The sequence below is a fragment of the Molothrus ater genome, chromosome 16, assembly GCF_012460135.2.
Source record: "Molothrus ater isolate BHLD 08-10-18 breed brown headed cowbird chromosome 16, BPBGC_Mater_1.1, whole genome shotgun sequence".
In the NCBI taxonomy this organism is placed as follows: domain Eukaryota; kingdom Metazoa; phylum Chordata; class Aves; order Passeriformes; family Icteridae; genus Molothrus; species Molothrus ater.
The window spans coordinates 13,631,084-13,649,991 of record NC_050493.2 but is presented as its reverse complement, the minus strand read 5'-3'; the positions used below and the strand labels follow the sequence as shown (position 1 = coordinate 13,649,991).

Here is an 18,908-nt window from a genome sequence, read left to right as displayed (position 1 = left end):
CTGCCACTCCCTTGCTCTGCAGGGCTGAAGACACCACCTGGTGTCCAACCAGGTCGTGTCCAAGCACCTCATGTCCAACCATCTCCCACCCCTCGTGTCCCTCAGCCTGGGCAGCTCCTCTTCCCCACAGCAGGAGCTCACAGCAGCCAGACCCCTGCTGCCTTGGCCATCTCACCTCAGGGCTCTCCTGGTGCTCTCCCAGAGAACAGATTCCCACTTTGATTGTCCTGCTGGGCATTCTCTTACCAGTGCACCTCCTGTCAGAAGTCCTTCCATGGACACATGCTGGCTGGCACAGTGACCAGCCTCCAGACAACCCATAGCTGGCAAATGTGAGCAAATCCAACCTTTGGATTGTATTGTATTTCATCCTGATTCTTTACAGTTACAGAGGCTCAAAACAGGAGAAAACACATCTGGAAGCAGATGTACAACTCCAAATCTTGGACTTGTAGACCTTGCAGAATCTCCAGACCTTGGACTTAGACTTTTCCTGTTGGCAGCATCTTCCCTAGTGTGCCAAGGCCATGTCATGGAGAACATGTGTCACAGAGGACTTTGGTTCCTCTTCCCACACTTCTGTGACTCTCCAGGGCTGTGAGGTGAGTGCTCATGGTCTTGGGTGACCACCTTGTGGGCAATGTCCCACCAGACACCAGTCAATGCCAGAAGTTATCCCAGCCCACCTGAGCTTTGGCCTGCAGTGGGACATGCAGCAGAGGTGTGTGCCCAGGAGGTCCATGTCTCCCTCTTCACAACAGAGAGGTATTTTCAGGTCTCCAAAGCTGAATATCTTAGCTCAGCCCATTTATCTTAGTCTTGCATTCAACAGCTGCCCAGAGACCCCTGCCATGAAAATTCTGCCTGATGGAAATGAATGATTCAGCCTGAATTCTTGTCCTCTGTCTCCCAGGTGATTTGTGCTCCTCATGTGTCAATGTGGCCTGGCAGCTTCTGTGCTGGGCAGACCTCTGGATGGACCATGTGGAGCAGTTGGGAGTTTTGGGAATGCCTTGGTGATGATCAGAGCAGCTGTCTGGGCTGGGCAGCGAGGCTCAGTGAGCCCCCACTGCTCTTCAGCCTTCCAAAGAGCTTCTGCTTCAGGGTGGCACCCACATCCCTGACTCCTGTCTCTTGGATGCCTTGGTGGATCTCAGGATGGTCTGTCCAGGGCTGGTGACTCACTGCTTTCTCAGCTTAATCACTGCTTGTGCATCCATTCCCTGCAGGAGCTTCTGGCATTTAACCCTGCTGGAGGAGTTCTGGAGGATTCCCAGTGTCTGTGAGTGCAGTAAGAGCAGAACAGCTTGACCCAACAACAACCAAATCCCTGTGAGGCTGTTTCCTGCCTGGGTCACTTGTGCCTGTCAGTGCCTTGTAAGCACTGTCCCAATGGATGAATGCCTGTGCCCACCTCAGAGAGCATCTGGGGGTGCAGTGAGCCCCCCACCCTCTGGAGAGGGACTCCTCTGCTGTCCCTTGTCATGAGGACAAAACCCTGGGCAAGCCCTGTCAATGCCTGTCCAGCCATGTAGTTCAGAGCTGTTTTCAACCACTGTGGGCCCTCCTGCCCTGCCGTGGGCCAGGTGTGGACCCTCACCCAGAGCTGCCCCAGGGGAGCCCATTGCTCAGCACAGGCCATACCCAGTGCCGGGAGGGGTGGGTGGCCAGGGTGCCCTGCTTACCTGCAGCACCCACAGCTGCCACCTCAACCCCTCTCAGCTCATTCCCACCAGCTCCCACCTTCTCCTGCCCCAACACCCCCATCAGCCAGGCTGTGGTCCCCACTCGTGTCCCACCTGCCCTTTGCTGCTGCTGGTTTTGTTTCCTTTCCAGGTTCCTTGGCTCTGGTCTCTGCTGTGTTGTGTTGGGAAGACAAGGCGAGTCCAGGTGTGATCTCCACTTCTCCTCCCCACGGCGCCGGCTCTTCACGGCATGGACACTTCTATTCCCACATCAGTTGTATCCCATGTCCTTAGAGGAAGGTGATTGCCCCATCCCAGGGCAACAGCACCATCCCAGTGTAAATCCCAGGCCATGGCTAATTTAAGGGGAGCCATCCCAGCTGCCAACTCCCCACGGGAACCACCACCCCAAAACCAGGCCCGGAACCAACCTGGCCTTGCAGCCCTCTGTGCCACCACTGCCCTGGGGAGGCACTGAGGGGAGAGGGTCCCACTGAGGTCCTGGCAGGATCCGGGTGAGGTTTCAGGGCTGGCCGGAGCTGGGAACATCCCTGCCCTCTTTGTGCTCCCCTGGTAAGCAGCGCAGTGCAAATATCAGCCGCGTTCTTTGAAATGAAAACAAAACTGATGAAAGTCGGGCAAATCCTCCTGCTGGCCCCTGCTGCTGGCCCAAGCAGTGGCTCTTTCTGCCGCCGAGCCGGCTCCCGCAGTTATCAATACATTATGTATGCCGGTGTCCGTCGGCCAGAGCCTTTTGTTGATGCTGAATATGTCCTGGCCAACAAAAGTGGACTGGATTAGCCACAGTGGATTAAAAGATTTTCTTCTTGGAGTTTACCTAATAATATAACAATTGACATTGAAGGTCTCTTTGAACCCTACACGACTCTCTTATTTTACCATCTGTGAGTTTGCTCTCGGTGCCGCTGATGGGGCTGCCGGTGGTGCCGGTGGTGGGAACGCCGCCCGCAGCCAAATTTATCTCTGAGCAGAAGAAAGCAGCCCGCGTTTGAAGGGAGGCAGCAAGAAGAGAAAGTGGCACAACTTCTGTCCTCCTGCCTTTGTCCTCGGCCCTTCTGCTGGTGGCTCACCAGGCTGGCGATGCTGCGGTGTGAGGAGAGATGAGACCCAAGGAGTGGGCTCCAGCGGTGGGGAAGCCACCCGCTCATCTGCAATTCGAGGTGTCTGGAGAGGTCCCGGGCGGAATAAGCTCCTTTATTAACCATGAATTTTGGGAGAGTTGTCGAACTGTGAGCCAATGGAGTTTGCTCGTCTCGGTTCCAGCTGTTGGGATCTGGCCACTGTCCCTGGTCTCCATTGCAAGATGGGTCAGGCAGCAGCGGCAGCGACACCGGGAAACATGGAGGGCAGCGGCAGCAGGGGAGGAAGGCTCCCCCCAGCATCCTGCAGCGCCGCTGGCCCTCGCCCCCTCCTCCGGCACACCCTGGCGTCCCAGCCTTGGGCTTTGATCTCATCCGGGGGGGCTCCATTCACAAGTCTTTCATTGCAGCCTTTGGAAATATCCGTCCTCAGAAGTCGCCAGTAATGAGATGGGGAGACGATGAGCAATTTAGGCGCCGTTCTTTCTCGCTTGCGTTTTTATCTCCATATCCCCCCCCTTTTTTTTCCCTCCTTTTTTCTTTTTTTTTTTTTTTTTTTTGCAAAGACACTTCTGGAGCGGTGCCGACTTTGTATGGGATCACCGCACCACCCCAGACCTGCCGGGGGGGCAGGAATATGGGGGCTCGTGCCTCTCAGCCGGGGGCCTTTGATGAAGCTGCTTTGCGAAATTTGATTTGAAAGGCCTACGATGGCAATTTGGGGAGAATGGTGGAGCCTTTCTCCACCCGCCTGTCTTTGTCTCCCACCCGAAGGGGGCTTCCATTGTGGGTGCCGGGGCGAGGGGGTCGGGGCGGCGGCGTGGGTGGGGTGGGGCGGCGCGGGGAGCGCGGCGCGGGAGAACAATGAGCGGGAGATGGGGAGAGTTGGATTCTCACCTGCCCGGGCGTTCGCAGTCCGCCATGACGGGAGCAGCCGCCCTGCCTGCCTGCCGCTGGCCGCAGCACTTTTTTTCCCCAGACTCTTGAACCTATTTCCCTTTCTTGGCAAGTGCGTGGCTGGAAGATGGGAATCTTTACTTTATATTGCAGCTTGGGCTTCCCAGCCTGATTGGCTGCAGCCAGGACCAAATGCTGGTCCTTCCATCCCATCGTCACTATGGCAACCGGCCCCGTTAGGCACCACCGATTTACTTATAATTGCTGGGTAAATAGTCAAGACAGGCCGCTTTCATCCCGCACCCAGAGATTGCTCTTCCTCATCTCCTTTTTTCCCTTCTTTTTTTTTTTTCCCCTTGGAGGAGGAAGCCCTGAAGAGCAGCAACACTTAGGGAAACTCTTTGAAGGCTGTTGCAGGAAGTGGTGCCTCCCTTGGCCAGCCTTTCCCATCGCTCCTGCTGCACAATGCCTCAGTGCCAAGGCTTTCCTGCACCATCACGGCTCATCACCATCAACCCTCATCATCCTCCTCCTCAAGGAGCTCGCTGGCTGCAGACACACGATGCCCTATCAGCCGTTTCTTCTGTTTCCATGGGGATTACACACTGGTTCATCCCAAGAGCCAGGATGGGGCCAAGATGTCCTCCATGACCTCTTCCCCCCTTCCCCACTGCTGCCATCGTGATTCCTGCTCATAGCACTGGTGTTTTCTGACAGGGAACTGGCACTGCCTGGATCAGCCATCCCTTTTCCTGGCCTTGTGGTGCTGGCTGGAATGAGGTGGTGCTACCTTTGGCCATGCTCATCCCTGGATGCTTCCTGCCTTCCTGCTGAGCTGCTCCGAGCCAGGTCTGCGAGGCCCAGAGCCTCCCACTCCTCTGGAGGGTGTTGACCATGATGGACAGAGCACAGGGCTGGACAGCAGTCCTGTGATGTGGGCATGGGCTCATGCTCATGGCTGAGCAGGTCCTGCAGGCAGGAATGTGGTCCTGGCTCCACCCTCATGGTCCAGGGATGGATGTGGCAGCCAGAGAGCAACAAACAGCTCAGCCCAGCCCTGCTGGCTGGAACACCAGCATGAGACCTGCAATGTGCTTCTGTGGGTCATTACTGGCACCAAACAGCAGTTCCAGGAAAGTGGGGGAAAAAGGGGTCTTAGGGAGAACCTAAAGACTGAAGAGATTTGGAAAAAATGGACAACAAGGCAAGAGATGAAAGCGTGGACTTGAGGGAAAGGAAGCCGAGGTCATCTTCCCTTTTCCTCCTCAAAGCAATCCAGAGAGTGGAATCCTTCAGGGCAGCTGCAGGAGGAGCACGAGGAGACTCTGCCCAAGCTCATTATTTTGTTGGGAGAACTGGGCATTCCCACCCTGGGGAGCAGAGAGGAGACAAAGGTGACCACAGATGTCAACGAACCCAGCTGAGAAGAGAGCAGAAAGGAGCTGTGGAGCTGCAGGTGTGTCAGGGCTTCTGAAGGAACTGGGGGAGAACAGCTGATCCTCAGACAGATCCTACCTACCCACTGCAGAAAGAGTTGTCTGGAGCCTGCCACATGTGATAATAAATTTCTTTTTCACACATCACAGGGAGAGCCTGGAAAGGGCAGGTCACTGACCCCGACAGCAGTACCAGTGAGTTGGCAGAAACACTCCTGGAAATGGGGTTTGTGGGCACCAGAGTAAATACCCTCCATCTGGGAAACTGGGGTGATTGTAAAGGGAAGCCTGTCTCCTGGAGGAGCAGCAGCAGTGAATGATGCCCACAGTAAAGCTCCCATGGGTGTGCAGAGGGCTGGTGACAATGTGGTCACCAAAGGCTTCCAGAGAAGTGGAGGAGAAGGGGCTGGCTGGTGCCTGGAGCAGCTGCTGCTGACAGTGCTGGTCCCAGTGCTGGGCAAAGAGCCCACCTGGGGCCAGGGCAAGCAAAGGGAGGTACCAAGGGTGGGCTCTCCCCGCCCACGCTCATCAGCAGCCGGCTCAGGGTGGCCGGGAAGGCTCAGCTCAAACATTCCAGCCGAGCACTGCATCCCCCAGGGCAGCGAGTGGGGCCACAGCAAGGACGGTGTCCCAGCCCCAGCCGTGCTCTGGGGCAGGGATGGCTGCTCCGAGCTCTGCTGGGCACGGGGGGCAGGTTTGGGACTCGGGGATGGGACTCGGCACAGCTCGGGGTCTGTTCCCGGTCCTGCCTGGGGCTGCTCTCCTGCTTGCGCTTTCTCTGTCTATTAAAGGCAGCGTCTCTCTGAAGTGCTCCGGGGTTTATCTGGGTGGGGATCGCTCCCTGTGCCCTGAGCACGAGTTGGGACTCCCGGGTAGCTGCAGGTCCCCAGCAGGGGCAGCTCCCAGCGGCGCTCGGGCCGTGGCGCAGAGCCCGCGCTGCCCTCCGAGCATCCTCCGAGCATCCTCCGGCCGCTCCCGTTCCCATGGCAACTCCCGGCTCGCAGCTCCGAGCCCGCGGGTTTGGCCACGGCCATCACGGCTTCAGCCGCACGCAGCCACTGCCAGCTGCCTTGCCAGGGTGCCCTCACCTTCCAGCCCCTCCTGCCCCCAGGACCTGCTGCTCCCCCCACACAGGAGCCGCTGCCTGGAGCCCCCACTGCTGAGGGGCTCCACAAGCCCCTCCTGTTGGGGAAGGTGAAACAGGAAAGCCTTATAAATATGATTGTCTGGCAAAAGATTTTGAGAATATAGAAACTATAAGCAAGATTGAAATGAAAGCAAGCTTTGAGATACCTTAATTACTGAACAACTGGAAAACAATGGCATGGCCAGCTGAAGGTGATCCCCTTTTGATGGAACAACACCCTCTGCTTGCAGACAGCTCTAGGGTCAGAGCAGACCCTGCCAGCTTGGTAGAGGGGGCCCAAAGAGGAGTTTTTTAGGGTTTAAAATGTAATACAGTGTGGTAATGTAATAGGCTGTATGTAAATGCAATAAGATTTGTATATTGTACTAGACTGGTTAGTGAGAATCAGAATATTCAACACAGAAGAAGATTTATTGTATTGGAATGGGAACCTCATGCTCTTACCCTTTTACTCTCTTACCTTTTTTACTCCTTACGCTCCTACCCTCTCACTCTCTCACCCTCTCATCCTCTCTCCCCCTCTCTCCTCTCTTAGTCCTGCTCTGAGCTGTGCCTGGCAGCTCCCAGCAGGGCCCTGCCCCCAGGCCCTTTGCAATGAACCCCAAGTTCCACGACCTGGCTGCAGAGATCTCTGTCTCCGTCCATCCCCACCATCCTACCCCCCGATGCTCCTACACTCCAACTAAGTATCTTTCCCAGAGCCTTACAAAGGCCTTAATTCACCTTGTTCTTCAGCATATCATGCAGAAGACAGGAAAAAAAACAACCCAATAAAAGGTGACACAGCATTCAAAGAAGAGAAGGGAGCTCAGCAGGACAAGTGGGTCTGGGTATGAGTGATTTTCACAGTACTTTCAACTCTGCACATCCCAGGACCAAGGTGATTTCACTCTGCACATCCCCTGCATCCAAGGAGATTTCCCTCCATTTTTGGTGCTGGCACACAGGTTCCACACTTTAAAACAGTGGTAGAGAACTGCTGTGAAAAGAAAGAGCCACAGCTAATGACTTCTGGAGGAAAAGCCTTGCAGCAAGACTTGAAGCTCAATAGACTGAGAGGATAAAGTGTGAGAAAGAGGAGAAAATCCCATGGATGGCAAAATTCTGCACAGGGAGCAGAGCATGACAAGGTTCCATTCCCAGAGGTGGAGCAAGGCAGCTTAAAGCTAGGAGTAAAGACTTTCCACCCCTTGAAACCTTCCAAATCCATACATGACTTTTAGGGGGAATGATTTAACAAGCTCAGGTCCTCCAGCAGCCTCCAAAGTCAAGGGACAGCACCGTAAGGAATAAAATGAGCAGCCATAGACAGTTATGGGCTGTGGGGGCAGAGTCACCTCACATCCAGTGGGCAGGTGAGACTCACCTGGGAAAGTCCACCTGGGTCTCACAACACATGCAGGAGGGGGCTGTCAAGGAATTTAAAGGGCTGTCAAGGAAATTAAAATGCCTTGGAATGTGTGAGCAGTCTCCATGGGAATAAATACCTGGCTGAAGCACAACAATCCTGGCCCCATCCATGCCTGGAGCACTGGCAGAGAAATCCCCTTCCCCCTGCTCCCTTTTCCCTAACATGTCCCATCCTGTTTGCTTCCTCCACCTCATTCCACCTCTGCTTCTTGGGGGACACATCCCTGGGGCCACCAGGGCACAAGGACCTGCTCAGAGCAGCCACATCCCTGGGTACCCAGAGGCCCTGTGAGCAGAGCCCACCTCAGAAATGCCATTTTCTGTGTTTGAGTGCTCTGGCTGGCCTGAGCCAGCACCATTTCCATGTTACCATGGCAATGGCTGCCTGGAAATGTGTGCAAGGGATGCTCAGAGCAGCAGAGTCCAGCCAGGCAAAGGCCTCTGTGGCCAGCCTGGAACTGCCATGGCCACCCCCCTCAGCTCTTCCTCCTGCAGCCAAGGAGCCCAGCCTGAGCCCCTGGAGTGTGCCAGGAGAGGGGAATGGAGGGAACTGCCCCTGTTCTGTGTGCCCATCTCTCCCATGTGCAGTGTGCCCAGTCCAGCTCAGCCCACAGCTGCAGGAGCTTTTGGCAATTCATTTGCATATGGAAATGTTTTTCGGCTTGTTGTTTTTCTTTTTTTTTTTTTTTTTTCTTGTTTTTTCTTTTTCTTTCTCATGACTCCTTACTGTAACAACTAAGCCCCAGTGTTCCTGTCCCTCCCTCTGCTCAGGCTCAATCAGACCCTGCCTGGCTGCAGGCTGGTGTCACCCCAGGGAGAGTCCCCCCAGAGCCCTGCCACCACCAGGCCACCACCGTGCCCTGACACACTGGCCATGCCTCGTCCCCTGCAGGGCTGGGGCAGCTGGGCAGGACAAACAGCGTGTCAGGAACCAGCAGGGCTGGAAAAGCCAGTGGTCACTCCTGGAGAGCCACCAGGACCTTCTGCTGGCCACAGGCAGCAGCACCTGAGGCTCCCAGCCCCAGGGATGCTCACACAGAGCCAGGTTGGTGGCTGCTCCACTTCCCTGGGCTCCAGGTGATCCAGCACGTGGCCAGTGACTCCGTGCTGCCATCCCTGCCTGCAGCCACCTCTCCTGGAGGTGATGCTTTGGCACACCAGCAATTCCTTGGGAGGATGGGAGAAGACAGAGCACAGCACGTGGCAGCAGGAGGAGCTCAGGCAGGAGGGTGACTGTCCATGCCCCAGAGGAGGGAGGGAGCAGAGCTACTGGACTCCCTTCCCTCCAGCCAGCACCTGGGAGCTGCTCTTCCTCAGACTCATCCTCTCCTCTCTGGCTGCTTTGCAGGGAGGAGCTGCAGCACAGAACAGTGAGCTTGGGAGGACCTCTGGAGGTCTCAGCCCAGGCTCCTGCTCCAAGCAGGGCTCCAGGGCCTCACCCTGTCCTGAAAACCTCCACCTCTCCAGAGCCTGTCCCAGACTGCACCACCCTCCTGTGGAAGTTTTTTCTCAAATCCAGCCAGTGTTTCTCACTACCCATGGGCTCCTGTTCTTCCCCCTGCAATGAGCCCAGCTCCATCTTGATCCCCAAAATCCAGAATGGTTTGTCACTCATGTGGTAAATATCCACCAGGATATTTGCTGCCATTTCCTGATCCCCAGAGCAAATTCCAGGGAGAGAGCAAAGCTGTGGGGGGTAAGCACAGCCCATACTTCCACCTCCAACAGCCTGAGCATCCCAGACCAGCTGTCTGGAAAGAATTGAGTCCTGTGGATCTGAAAACAAACACTGCAGTGATACTTGAAAGGGTTTGCTGGAATTGTCCAAGTGAGTTTCTAAATCTCATGTCTCTTTGATTAATGCCATAGGATGGGGGATTATTTCAGGCTCCATTTTGAGCTGTGCTGACACCAAGTTTGGGCTGATTCACACCCCTTTGCAACAGTGATTCCAAACCAAGAGCCTCCAAGCCAGGAGGGAAAGGCAGCTCACCTCTGAGACCACAGGAAAGGACATACTGCTTGTGCTATTGCTCCCCAGATATCCCTTTTGTTTGAATACAAAGGGGCTTGTTGGGAACTTACAAGGAAAATCTGTTTAATTCATGAAGGTAAACAGGTAAGAAAATGTTTGTTGAGAAGCAGAGCTTAATCTCAAGCTGGTTTTTTTGATCAGTGACTGTGACTTGCTGGGAATAACAAGTGAGACAGGCAAAATCCAAACATTGCTTCAAGATACCAGCAAACACCAGAATTCAGAACCACCAAGTCCCAAAGAGCAGGATTAGCCCAGTCATCCCACCCAAGGCCTCTCCTGCTTGAATGTTTTTTTCCCAATTAACCTTTTTCTCTGCTTTATGACTTTGCAGTGTTGGGTTTGGGGGTGATTGCTCCTTCACAACTGAAACATGGGCCCAAATTTCATATTCCAAGGGTCACTTTCATATTTGTGGCTTGCTGGGACTATTAAAGAGAGTGGCATGTTTTTGATACCTGAGGAATGAATGAAACAGGAATCCCTCAGTCCTGGACTGATGTCCCACTTCCCAGTGCTGGTGGCTGACACAGCACACGTGCCTCTCCCAGCCTCTCATCCATCATCCTTTCACTGCTGTCTTGATGAGATCATTTTTCACCATTCCCCTCTCCAAGCACTGCTATTCCAGCCTGGTCTAACTCTGCCAGATCCAAGGTGACCCTGGCAGGGCTCTCAGGCAGTTTGTTGGGGGCTGTCACATCCTTGCCAGCCTGGTGTTGGATCCTCCCCATGTTCCACCTGCCTGGGTCTGGCTCTGGGCCAGCAGCAGAGCCTGGTGACCTTTGCAGAAGGCTGAGGCAGTGCTGGGGTCTGAGCAGGGCTGGGCAGCCAGGCCCTTCCCCTGTCCAGGGGTGGATTTTCAACTTCAAGCTGACAGCACCCTATTGCACCCTGGGTTTGTGGCATCTGTGGCTTCCTAGGAACATGGCAAACTACCAGCTCCTCTGACCCCCCCTGTCAGGGCAGCAGGGGAAACATTATCTGAGCCCACCCAAACAGGGAAAACCATCCCTCAAGCAGCTCCAAACTCTCCAGCTGCAAAATCAGGACAGAACTAATAACACAGAGCCCTGAGCTGTTCCTCTACCTCCTCAAGGCCACCTGGCTGTGGGGTTTGTAGCCCAAACTGCCCCAAATGCTGCACAGGAGTTGCCTCCCCACCTTGAGACATCTGCTGCTGTGCCCAGCAGCCCTGTGTGCTCCAGCTGTGCTTCCCCTGAGGCTGCAGCACCCCTGGTCCCCAGACTGCAGCTTCCCTCAAGGCAGCACAGTAATCCATGAGAGTACATCTCTGGGCCACATCCAACATGGGTGGAAGGAAAGGAGCAAGGGGAAGGTTTCTCAACAAAGGCAGGATGGCAGAAAATCAGGATTCACCATATCCCAAATAGATCCCCCCAGAGAACCTCCTGCAGCTCCAGCTGTGCTCATGCAGTGCCCCCCTTAGAACCCTCATCCCCAGCAGGACAGGAGCTCTCCCCAAAAGCTCCTGGTACCCCATGTCACCCACCAAGCAGAGCCTTCATCACCCCAGATGGTTGTGCCCCAAAAGTGTGACCCCAAACCCCTCAGCAGGTGGGGCTGAGCTCCCCAGCACAGCTCACTAACCCCGGGGGTACAGCCCTGTTTGTGTTCTAAGTTGCTGACCTCTACATCTTATTTTGTAAAAATGTAGTTGAAGTCTTTGTTGCTGTCTGGCAACATGCTGTGCTCATGCAGTGCCCCCCTGAGAACCCTCACCCCCAGCAGGACAGGAGCTCTCCCCAAAAGCTCCTGCTGCCCCTTGTCACCCACGGAGCCCTCCTGAGGCAGCAGATCCTGCAGATGTCCCATGAGCAGCTCTGGAGCTCAGTCAGGGTCCAGCCATGGAGGACACAGAGGCAGAGCCTCAGCTCCACAGAACCAGAACCTCCCACCCCTGGGACAGAGCAGCAGCTGCTCATTGTCCCCTCAGCCACTTCCAGCAGCTCCTCAGTGCCCAGGAGCTCAGGGGCTGGGCATGTTCCAGAGCAGGGCCAGGACAGAGGCATGGCTGGAGCTTTGCTGGGAGCTGCATTAAAATGCATGAGCTGAGCTGGCCCTAATGATGAGCAGAGCTGTCACACAAGGAGCTTGTCCCAGCTAATTATCTCTAACGAGGGCAGAGTGTCAGGGTCCCCGAGGAGCTGGGCAGCAGCTTCCCACTCAGCTCAGTTGCAGCAGAGAGAGAAGATAACCAAATGTCATTGTGCTGGCCTAGCTGCACTGTCATTAATTAGGCAAATATGACCTTCTGTGCCAGTTTGCTCTTGAGAACCTGGACTTGCTGGGGATGGAACATACAGGCAGGCTGGAAACATCCCAGCTTCTGCCACCCAGCCTGCTCCCCCTGTGCCCCTGCAAGAACAGCACAGCCCTGCCTGGCAGCCCCAGCCAGCTCTACCAGCCTGTGCCAGGCTCCTCTGCAGGCTCAAATACCCTTATGGGGACTCCAGCCCCTTCTTTGTCCTGAAGAGCAGCAAAGAAGTCTGGTTTTCATGAAATGTTGTTGTTCAGATCCCATTCAAGTCCAGCACCTCCCTCAGCCAAGCCCCAGCACTGCCCTGCCAAGGCTCTGTGCTCACCCAGAGGCTGCTTCTGCACCATCCCCAAACCTTGCAGGCACTGCTAATCTCTCCTCTGGGGTCCTGCTCCATTCCAGCACAGAGGGCAGAGCCACACTCTGCTCTACAAGGCCAGTTTCTCTCTTAGCAGTCCTTATCACAAACCAAGGCAGTGCACTTGCCCTGATGTGCCAGAGAGGGGGAGGGCAAAGCCTCTTCCACAGAGATGAGCCACACAAGGTTCAGCCTGCAGGCTCTGTGCTTGCCCCTCACCTCAGAGCTGAGGGGAAAAGGGCAGAGGCCGATTTTGATCCACCCAGAAACTCACTGCACCACCACAAAGCTTCCAGACAACACCAGGGACTCCCAGTGCTGCTCATCAGCCTGTAATTATGGCAAGTACTTTGCAGTCCCTTGTTGCCAGACAGCAGCAAAAACTTCAACACCCACTTCAGCCACAACTTTACAAAATAAGATTTAAAAGTCACCAACTTACAATAGAAACAGGGCTGTAACCCAGGGGTTAATAAGCTGTGCTGGGGAGTTCAGCTGAGGGGTTTGGGGTCACACTTTTGGGGCACAACCACCTCAGGTGGATGAAGCTGGGGATTGATCTAAGTTACATTGTGTCTCACATCCCCTGCTACAACACACTGATAAAACAAGTATCAGAGAGAAGTTTACTGCTACTGATACCAAAATGTGTATTTTGTATCACAGATCAGCTCTCAACAGCAGCCAACTGCTGGTACAGGCACAAGATCCAAGCTGAGTCAGTCTGACAAGGACTCTCAGAGCCACAGCACAGAAACTCTTTCCTCAGCCCACAGGAGCAGGTCCTCAGTGAATTTAGGCTCTCATGGCACTTCAGCAATGTGGTTTTCACATGGCCCCTTCCCCAGCAGCCTGGTTCAGGCAGCAGAGCCCCTGAACCCCACTGCTTTCTCTGCAGCAGGGGTTTTGCTGCCAAGGTTTCTTCCTTCTACTGCTTCTGTACTGCCTGCTGCTGCTCTCTCAGCTGGCTGACAAGCTCCTCAGCATACACCTTGAAGAGGGGAACAGGGTCCTGCAACAAAGCAGAGAATAAATCATGTGAAAGGAGTGAACCTGAGCAGCAGCAAGGGGAAGATGTGACAGGGTTTTATTCAGGGGCTGAACAAAGCAACCTGCTGTGCCACAGCTGCTGCTCAGCCAGCCTTCCTTCCTTCCTTCCTTCCTTCCTTCCTTCCTTCCTTCCTTCCTTCCTTCCTTCCTTCCTTCCTTCCTTCCTTCCTTCCTTCCTTCCTTCCTTCCTTCCTTCCTTCCTTCCTTCCTTCCTTCCTTCCTTCCTTCCTTCCTTCCTTCCTTCCTTCCTTCCTTCCTCCCTCCCTCCCTCCCTCCCTCCCTCTCTCTTTCTTTCACTCTCTCTCTTTCTTTCACCCTCTCTCTTTCACTCTCTCTTTCTTTCACTCTCTCTTTCTTTCACTCTCTCTCTTTCTTTCACTCTCTCTCTTTCACTCTCTCTCTTTCTTTCACTCTCTCTCTTTCACTCTCTCTCTTTCTTTCACTCTTTCTTTCACTCTCTTTCTCTTTCACTCTTTCTTTCACTCTCTTTTTCTTTCTTTCTTTCTCTCTCTCTCTCTCTCTCTTCCCTTCCCTTCCCTTCCCTTCCCTTCCCTTCCCTTCCCTTCCCTTCCCTTCCCTTCCCTTCCCTTCCCTTCCCTTCCCTTCCCTTCCCTTCCCTTCCCTTCCCTTCCCTTCCCTTCCCTTCCCTTCCCTCTCTTTTCCCTTCCCTCCTCACACTGCCTGCCATCAGTGTGTCCTGTAGCCTATGGAGAAGCTGCATGTGCAGCCACAACACCTCAGTGCTGAGCACTGCCTCAGGAAATCACCTTTTTTTCCAGGAGCCTCTGTTTTTCTATGGCTTCTTCCAAACTCAAGCCAACCCATTCAGCTTCTTCCTCTGGGATCACAAATTCCTGTGATAAAAGGAGGAGAAGGTAGCACAGTCTCTGCAGGTGACCAAGATCCAAATCCTCTCTGTGCCCAGTGTTGGAACCCTGGTTACTGAGAATTTCAGACTTTCTGTGCTCACAGGCACTGACCCCAAGAGAATACTGCATTTGACCTGAGGCCATGGAGAGAACTTCCAAAATTTAATGACAGAACCAAAATTATAAGTGTGTATTTTAAAAAGAAGTGCATAATATCACATAGTACAGAACTTAAGAGTTTAAAGTTTTAGATTATAGTAATATATATAAAACCAGATAGAAGTTTTAGAACAGAAGATAGTCCTTCTTCTTCACAGGTTTAGGTGGTATTGTATATTATATAATATATTATATATTATAAACAATATGATTATAAATACTATTATTATAAATATCATAATTATTGAGTGGTTTTTTGTTTATCGGTTTTTGTTACATTATATTGTAAATGCTTTAAAGCTAATTATTTAAAATTACTCTTTGTGGGTCTTATAATGTATTTTTCATAGTTATATTTTTCTAAAGTATTTAGAAATTTAGTATATTTTTATTTGTAAGGCTATCTTTTGAAACTTGTTTTTAGTTCTATTTCTCTTAACAATGTTTCTTATTCTATGGTATTTTTAAGCTCATGTCTCTTATCTTGTCACTGTGATATTTTCTGAAAAATCCCTTCACCAGGATTTCTTCTCCTGGGAAGATGAGAAGCCTCAGCTTCTCCATGTTTTTGCTGCTCTGGAATGTGGGTCTGGAGATTGTTTATCCAAACACGTAAATTGTTTTTAATTAATGACCAATCACAGCCAGCTGTGTCAGACTCTGAGGAGTCAGTCACGGGTTTTTTTTATTCATTCTTGTTAAATCTTCTGATGCATCCTTTCTCTAGTATAGTTTTAGTATAGCATAATATATATGATATATGATATGATATGATATAATATGATATATGATATGATATGATATAATAATATATCAGCCTTCTGAGGACATGGAGTCAAATTCTCATCTCTCAGCTGGTCGTGGGGACCTCACACCACCACACTTCTCTTAAGGTTTATATATAGATGTATATTATGTGAGATTTTTCTTAGGCTTGGAGAATTTTTTAAAAATTTAGTTTTTAGAAATTTTTTTTTGACATTTCCCCCTGTCTCTTGGCCAGAAGCACGAGAGGAATGCACGCCCAGGAGCTGAGCCCACCTTGTACTTGTCATAGATGGCCTCTCTGCGGGCTGGGTCGTGCGGGTGCAGCGCGGGGTCCCGCCGGGCCAGGCGCAGCAGCATCGTCCTCTTCAGGTCCATGCCCAGCTTGGAGCACATGTCAGCTCTGGGAGTCTGCAAAGGTGTTACACAGGTGTTTGCCCCTCTGCCTGGGGGGAAACCCTCTTGTAACAGTTTGATGGTACACAGGACTTTGTTGGTCTTCAGCTTGTTGTTTTTTATAATCTTATCTAAAGCTTTGGCACACTGTCTGTACCAGATTCAGCACACAGGGAAAGCACTGCAAAGTGGTTATAAGATGTACAGCTTCAAGGTCTTTTAAAGTTGTTTCATCTAATTAACTCTTAAAAGGCACTTCATTTTTACTTTTCTACTAACAACTCATCTCTTGCCTGTTTATGTAACTTTTGCATTGTGGCTTTCCTTGCTGTGAAAAATGTGGATTTCATGATTGGCTTTTTGCAAATATTAAAATGAATATTATATGTGTTCTGTTAGAAAGTTAGGCTGTATTAATTTTCTTAAGTAGTGTTAAATATAGTTTTAGGTTATAACAATGTTAAAATAGAGACTATGCTATGTAAGATACTTTTTTAAAGAAAGGATTTGCAGTGAGATAGCAGCCACAGGACACCTGAATCTTTCAGAGAAAGAGAATTTATTGCCCTCTTATCAGAAGAAATGAACTTCTTCCTGCCTTGCTCAGCCCTGAAGATACAGTCAGGATTCAGAGGAAGAAGCTGACACTGACCAGACAGAATCCTGTATTTGAATGGAATTTATGCATCATGGATGAGGTGTATGAATATGCAACAGGCTGTTGTTTTTAAGGGTTAATCCCCTGTTAACGTGCACCCTTTTTCAGGCTTCTTTTGCTTCTTTTCTGCCCAGGAAAAGGTACCTGGACGTCTGTAACTCTTTGTTTTTATTGTCTCATATTGTCCTAATCCAAATTGTCCACATTTTTATTACTCTAATTATATTATTATTTTTATAACCATTTTATTACTATTAAACTTTTAAAATTTTAAAAACAAGTGATTGGCGTTTTTCACACTCACCTAATTATTTTTCTGCTACTAACACTGTGGAAAATTGAGTAGATAAAGAAGAAGAAGACAGAGACAATGCTCAAGATCTTCCATTTTGCTTTGGTCTACATCTATACTAAAAATCTCAAAAGCTAAATTTCTCACCCAGTGACAAACTATACTACTGTCTATTATCTCTTTCACACTTTGGCAGACTCCACTCTATCTCAAAGTCTTGCAAGCCCTCTCCATGGACAAAGGTTAAAGTGTTTCTCTGGGGGTCAGAGCCCCTCAGAGCAGACAGAAAAATATTCCCTGTTGTGGAAACTCAGGGCACAGGGAATATTTCCCTGTCTGCTCTGGGGTGCCCTGACCCCCAGGGGAGCACTGACTTTGACCCTCATTCAGGGAGAAAGTTTCCTAGACTCCAGAATAGACCAGAATCCACTAAAGTGTGAAGTAGATTGTAGAGAGTAGTGTAGGTGTATCACTTAGGTGGGAAATTGAGGTTTTGGGATTTTTTAGTATGTTGTGGATGGAAGCAAGATGGAGGGCACAGGGTGTCATCCTGGGTTTCTTCTTCATCCTTCTTCCTTCTTCTTCATGGGTTTGGGTGGCATTTTGTAATTGGATGGAAAAGTCTGCACTGGGGGCTCTTTGGGATCAGTTATTGGGTTAAAAGGGAAAATAACCTCAATGTCAGTTCTTAATTGGATAGCTTAGCTTTAAAAGACCTTGTAACAGGAGATTGTTGGCCATTTTTGTGGTGCTTTTCCAGTGTGCTGAGCCTGGTGTGGACAGCATGCAAAACTCTGGATAAGATAGATAAGATAACTCTAGATAAGATAATAATAAACAAGAACCTGAAGACCAGAAAGATCCAGTGCATCTCTCTTTCCTGACACAAAACCACTCCAAGAGGGTCTCCCAAACAGGGGAGCCCCCTGGGAGGGCCCAGCCAGAGTCCCAGAAGTCGGGGAATTGGCAACAGGAACCCCAACACCCTGTGCCCTGGGCTCCCACAGGGTTAGGGACCAGCCAGGGGGCACAGCAGTGCCCAGCACACTGCCAGCACTGCCAGCTCACCCACAGCCAGCACAGGCTCCCAGGACACACGTGGGGAAAGATCTGTTGGATTTGTTCGGACAATTTGATCACAGCTCTGAGTTTTTGTATCAAGGGCTGCAGTCAAGAGAGAATTAAAGGCTGGGAGCATTAGAACTGTGCTAGAGCATTAACAGCAGCAGTTGTTCAGCCTGGAGGAGAGGAGGACACTGAGGGCAGAGCTCAGGGGGGCTGCAGCTCCTCCCCAGGGCAGCTCTGATCTCTGGGACAGGGACAGGGAATGGCTGGAGCTGGGCCAGGGCAGGTCAGGCTGGATTTTGGGAAAGGTTCATCCCCAGAGGGTGCTGGCACTGCCCAGGCTCCCCAGGGAATGGGCACAGCCCCGAGGCTGCCAGAGCTCCAGGAGAGCTTGGACAATGCCCAGGCACAGGGTGGGAGTGTTGGGGGGTCTGTGCAGAGCCGGGGGCTGCTCTGGATGATCCCTGGGGGTCTGTTCCAACCTGTGATTGTCTGTGCCCAATTCCAGGACTCCGTGCCTGCCAGCCGAGGCTGAGGGCACTGTGGGCACAGCCCGGGAAGATATAGAAATCGGTACCTTGAGGATGTAGAAGTCGAAGCCGAAGGCGGCGTCGATGAGGTCGAGCGTGCGCATGGTGACGGTGATGGTCAGCGTGGCGTCCAGGATCTCGCTGTAGAACTGACGCTTGAACAGCTGCGGCTTCCACGTCTTGGGCAGCCTGGTGGAGAGCTGGGCACGGCCCGGCCGTCAGGGGCTGCCCCGGGGGAGGCCCCGGTGACACCGGCCCGGCCCGGCGAAGGGCGCAGCGCTCACCTTGTCGTTGCGCGCGTAGCGGAAGCCGCGCACCCATCCCTCGCCGCCCCAGAGCCCCTCGTTGGCGGCGGGCGGGAAGTACACGGGCACGGGCACGTCCTGCACGCGCTCGCGCTGCCCGGTGCGCGGGTTCCGCCGGTAGCGCAGGCCGTGCGGCTCCCAGTGCACCGGGGTGGGCGGCGTGTCGTCCTGCAGCGAGGCCAGGTAGTGCTGCGGCAGGCGGGCGCAGATGCCCTCCCGCATCCGCATGGCGGCCCAGAGCCGCGGCGGGAAGCGGTGCAGCGGCATCGCCCCGGCCCCGCGCCCCCGGGCCTGCGTCCCCGGCCCCGCCGCCGCTTCCGCTTCCGTTGGCTGGGACAGACGGAGCGCGACGGTGGCCGGGAGGGGCCGCGCCGCGCCCGCGTTTCGTCCCGGCCAGCGCTGAGGGCAGTCCCGGGGCGGCCCCGGTGGGGCTCGAACAGGGACGGAACCGCTGGAATTCCACCCCAATG

At 52.7% G+C, this 18,908-nt stretch overlaps 1 protein-coding gene across 1 annotated transcript; it reads right to left on the bottom strand.

The window, feature by feature from the left end:
- Positions 1–12,961: 12,961 nt before the first annotated feature.
- On the bottom strand, positions 12,962–18,744 carry MRPL28 (mitochondrial ribosomal protein L28). Its single transcript, XM_036392774.2, has 5 exons — positions 18,418–18,744; positions 18,181–18,333; positions 15,469–15,603; positions 14,167–14,253; positions 12,962–13,361 (listed from the first exon to the last, which is right to left on the bottom strand). Exons 1-5 carry the CDS (start codon positions 18,703–18,705, stop codon positions 13,278–13,280), a joined length of 747 nt encoding a protein of 248 aa, XP_036248667.1. The 5' UTR covers positions 18,706–18,744; the 3' UTR covers positions 12,962–13,277.
- Positions 18,745–18,908: the final 164 nt, after the last annotated feature.

Coding starts and splice junctions, on each gene's coding strand:
- MRPL28 (XM_036392774.2), bottom strand. CDS start 18,705: ATGCCGCTGCACCGCTTCCCGCCGCGGCTCTGGGCCGCCATGCGGATG. Junction 18,334..18,417: donor GCTACGCGCGCAACGACAAG/GTGAGCGCTGCG, acceptor GGCCGTGCCCAG/CTCTCCACCAGGCTGCCCAA. Junction 13,362..14,166: donor AGAGGCTCCTGGAAAAAAAG/GTGATTTCCTGA, acceptor GCTTTGTTGCAG/GACCCTGTTCCCCTCTTCAA.